General features: G+C 35.1%; 1 protein-coding gene across 1 annotated transcript; it reads right to left on the bottom strand.

Moving 5' to 3' along the window:
• Positions 1-1558: 1558 nt before the first annotated feature.
• si:dkey-248g15.3 (annexin B11) lies at positions 1559-3141 on the bottom strand. Its single transcript, XM_031742419.2, has 5 exons — positions 3058-3141; positions 2940-2972; positions 2491-2501; positions 2373-2399; positions 1559-1821 (listed from the first exon to the last, which is right to left on the bottom strand). The coding sequence occupies exons 2-5, from the start codon at positions 2947-2949 to the stop codon at positions 1645-1647; spliced, it is 225 nt and encodes a 74-aa protein (XP_031598279.1). The 5' UTR covers positions 2950-2972; positions 3058-3141; the 3' UTR covers positions 1559-1644.
• Positions 3142-3981: the final 840 nt, after the last annotated feature.

Genomic DNA, 3981 nt, shown 5'->3' with positions numbered 1-3981 from the left:
TGACCACAGTGCACACGTCTGATGTCGCTCACAGTGGTCCAAGGGATCGCTCAGGGAGTTTGTGTGTTCGCTCAGACATATGAAAAATTAGAGGGAACATTGCTTAAAAGCCTGGTCTGTGTCAAGAAACCAACAAATTTGGATGAGGTGCAACTTGCTAAATTACATTTAACCAAATATTAGTGTGTGTGTGTGCATCTGTATATATTTAAGTCTGTATGTATAATTTTGACCCTGTGTTAATTAGAGACGATATAAAGTAAATTCAAACTCGTGCATCTAATTATTTTTTAAGTAATTTAATGTGTGTTGTATAATCATTCCACCCTTGAAAAAAAAACACAGAAAAAACAAAAAAATTAAAAGCCCCAAATTAATATGACAGTCATACCTCTGATGAGTGTTTTAAAAACATCTCAACTCTATGTTTATTAACAAGCATGTATTTATACCATCATTTTCATCTCCTTAAGCTTTATGTGTGAAATGTTTGTTTTTATTCATAACTATTCATCACCTGTTCAAACTACAACAGAAAAAGTCCACATTATTCCAGGTTGATATGTCTGATAATGATACACAACATGGTACACGCCTTTCACTGTCTTAAAACATGCACAACTGGATCTGATGTGTCACATCATGTGAGCTAGGCGTGTGTTCTGGGACTAACAAATGGAAACAAATGTTACATGATAGATGAGGAAGAGTTTTACAGGATTCACCCAAAATTCTCAAGAATTCTTAAATGAACTGTTATTTGTTTTCTGGCGTTATTTGTTTTCTACTACCTTAATAACAAATCAAATTAACATTTCAATGCTATACCTCTGGGTGTGCCTGTTCCATGTGAACATGCACAAGCTTGAATCAGTTGGTCAGCATCGGCTTTAAAGTTGCAGTCTTTTAAAAAATAGAGGAACCTTTGTAAATACATAAAAGGCTATGGAATAAACGTTACATTATAACTTGGTGAATAACTCATCGAGTCTGCAATGGTTGTAGACAACTTCTCAAACTAAATCTTTCCTTCAGTTTCTCTCTTTGTTTTTTTAATGTTTTCACAAGAAATAAACTTCTGTTTTTACAGTATTGTTACTTCTATTTGCAATTTTCCAAAAATGTTTTTATAAACATGACTTTACTGAATTTGCGGTCTCTCTCTCTCTCAAAAGTCTATGATGTCCCCTGGTGGACACTCTAAGTAGGTCAACACCACTTTTGAAGCAACCAACACTCTCTCTCTCTCTCTCTCTCTCTCTCTCTCACTATATATATATGTATATATATATATATATATATATATATATATATATATATATATATAACAATAAAGCGTTTATGAAGTAGCACAAGCTGAGAAGAAGTCCTCTCATGTAGAAGATTCTTCCAAAACTGGACAGTTTAAGCACATTTGATTTGTTTGCCATGTCATCTTTTTCATCAGTAAATCATTAATTGTTATTATTCTAAAAGACTCCATACATTTGCTTTGGATAAATGTGCCACTGTGGGGTTTACCAGAAGATCATTAATTATGTGAATAAACAAGACAGTCTTTTTTTTTTATGTATTAGTTTATTGAAGATATCTTTATCTCTTAACAATGAACACAGAATGATGAGTCAGTGGCTTCTTCATTATCTATTTGGGAGGATTAGCAGGTTTTCCATGCCCATGGTCATGGGGTTTTCCGTCTCCATGTCCATGGCCATGTCCTTTTCCATGCTCATGTCCGTGTCCAGGCCCATGTTTATGTCCGTGTCCAGGCCCATGTCCATGTCCATGTCCATGCCCATCTCCACCTGGTTTGCCTTGTCCCTGTGAACAACCGTAATAAAAAATGACTGTTTATTGAAACTCAAGAAAGACTGGAAAAGCTGCATGCTTTGGATGGTTGGGTACCGAACTCTTCAGTTCAGTGCTTTTCATTGAACTGGTCATCTATAGGTACTCCTCACAAACTTCAATAACTGTGACAATAACTTGAGAAGATGGGAAAAGGATGCTGATGTGTAGGTTTTGCCTTAGTGGTGACACTCAGACTAAATCTCTGCAGCATTTTTAGTATGACATCCAAACCTGGCCCTAACAACACATCTAAACTGGGGAAACACCTAGTCAAAACAGCTTTTTGTGTGTGGCATGTAAAATATTTTATATAGATCACAAAATCATTCAAACGAGGAGTATAGACTTGTTTTGTAAGACAAAATTTGAATGTAATATTTCAAAGGGAATACAATGATGAAGAGAACGGTATCCCAACCGTAGGAAGAGATAATGACAAATCAACACGTGGATGCTACGAGATTACAGCATCAACTGGCAAAGCAAAACAGCAAAGAGCAAACAAGAGAAAGTTTTCTTACTCCAGCGGATCCTTGATCGTGAGGTGTCTTTTAAGAGAAGAAAATTGCTTTATTAGTATAAGTTTGCTATGCTGTTTGTCACAGGTGTAAAACCATCTAAGGAAATAAATTGACTCACCTGGGCATTTGCTATAATTGGAAAAAATAAAACAAAAAGCAAAATTGATTACTGAAAAATTACTAGACATATTGTAAGTAGAAGACTCAGAAAGAAAGCAGAAAGCAAATATGTTACATAACTTTGCAGAAGAACAACATAGACAATGTGGCCTTTCAGACAAACAGCTCTCAGAGACACAAGAAAGGCATATTATATTATATTTAACAGCACAAATAGTTCTTCAGTCAAACACTGAAATGTTCAACATATGGCTGCAGCTGCACAACTATACCCATTTGTCTAGTTAAAGAGTAGCAAAATGCAAATAAAAAAATGAGCTGTACATAGAAGTGCAGTGAACATTACAGTAATTTCATAAATGCAGTAATAGCACACACAGTTTTTCAACCTAGGTACTATATGTCAGGGATCTTCATCTAAAAAAACCCCATCAGAATGTGACTTACGGTCACTCATTTTGCCTCGTGAAAAGATTTTACCTGAAAAAAAAGGAGAGGAAAACATAAGTCTTGAACTTTTCATGCAATCAATCATCACAAGAAATCAATAATACGAGTTACCTACCCGATGCAGAAAGCAGAAGGATTTGTGTCTAATGTCTGCTTTTACAGCAGTATTTATAGGGCAGAGACGAAGAACATGAATGTTTCAGTGTGGGCGGGGTGTAGCCAGAAAACTACACATCAGCTTTTGTTCTTAGAAAAACCAAACCGGTCATGCACAGCTACTGTCTCTGCAGTAAGCGTGCTGCAAAGAAAAATCTGAATTAAGATCAATGCTTTTTTATTTTAAAAAAATACTAACATAGTAGTTTGCTTAATATTTACATGGCCAGTGTAAATATTTTTTTGTTTTGTTTTACATTTCTGATTAAAAGTTGCTGCTTTTAGGCAAACTGTCATTTTCTTAGACCTAGAGGAAGACTTTTGCACTTAATTATGATAGTTGCGCTTAAGAACAAGAGGCTTAGGAATGCATTAACATGACCCCAAAGACAGCCAAACTAAAACTCAGATGTGTTTTACAGTACTGTGAAAAAGCCTCTCATGTCCTTTTAATTTGCTTCCAAGAAGCCAGACTTCCTTGGAAGTGGGCTTGAGCTATAGTTCACCGGGGTTTTTCATGGTCTTTTTCTTAAAGTCTTTTGGACATTGGCTGCTTTTTCCTCATTTTCGAACCCATTCTTGTATCTCACCATTTGGAGAGGAATATTTTGTTGTTTGCTAAACTGATCTATGAATCATTCAAGCATCAACAAAGGCACCTAACGTGGGATTATTAAGTGGTGCCATGATTACACATAACAGCCACACCAAACTCTTTACAGGCAACTTAACAAAACAACATTTTTCTATAAACATCTTAATTGCTGTAATTTTTTTTCTGTTTTTATACAAAAACACAAAATTGGTTCCCATTCCTTTATCTACAAAGAGATTACAAATATAATAGTTATAATTTTTTTTTTAAATTATTTTTGCATCAGCA

This window comes from Oreochromis aureus, linkage group 19 (assembly GCF_013358895.1).
Source record: "Oreochromis aureus strain Israel breed Guangdong linkage group 19, ZZ_aureus, whole genome shotgun sequence".
Classification (NCBI taxonomy): Eukaryota; Metazoa; Chordata; class Actinopteri; order Cichliformes; family Cichlidae; genus Oreochromis; species Oreochromis aureus.
The sequence above is the reverse complement of the archived record's forward strand: the minus strand, read 5'-3'. Positions and strand labels throughout refer to the sequence as shown.

What these genes read in the sequence shown, in the direction of transcription:
- si:dkey-248g15.3 (XM_031742419.2), bottom strand. An exon ending in ACGATCAAGGATCCGCTGGA is followed by an intron (nt 1,822 to 2,372) that starts GTAAGAAAACTT and finishes GGTTGTTCACAG; the next exon opens with GGACAAGGCAAACCAGGTGG.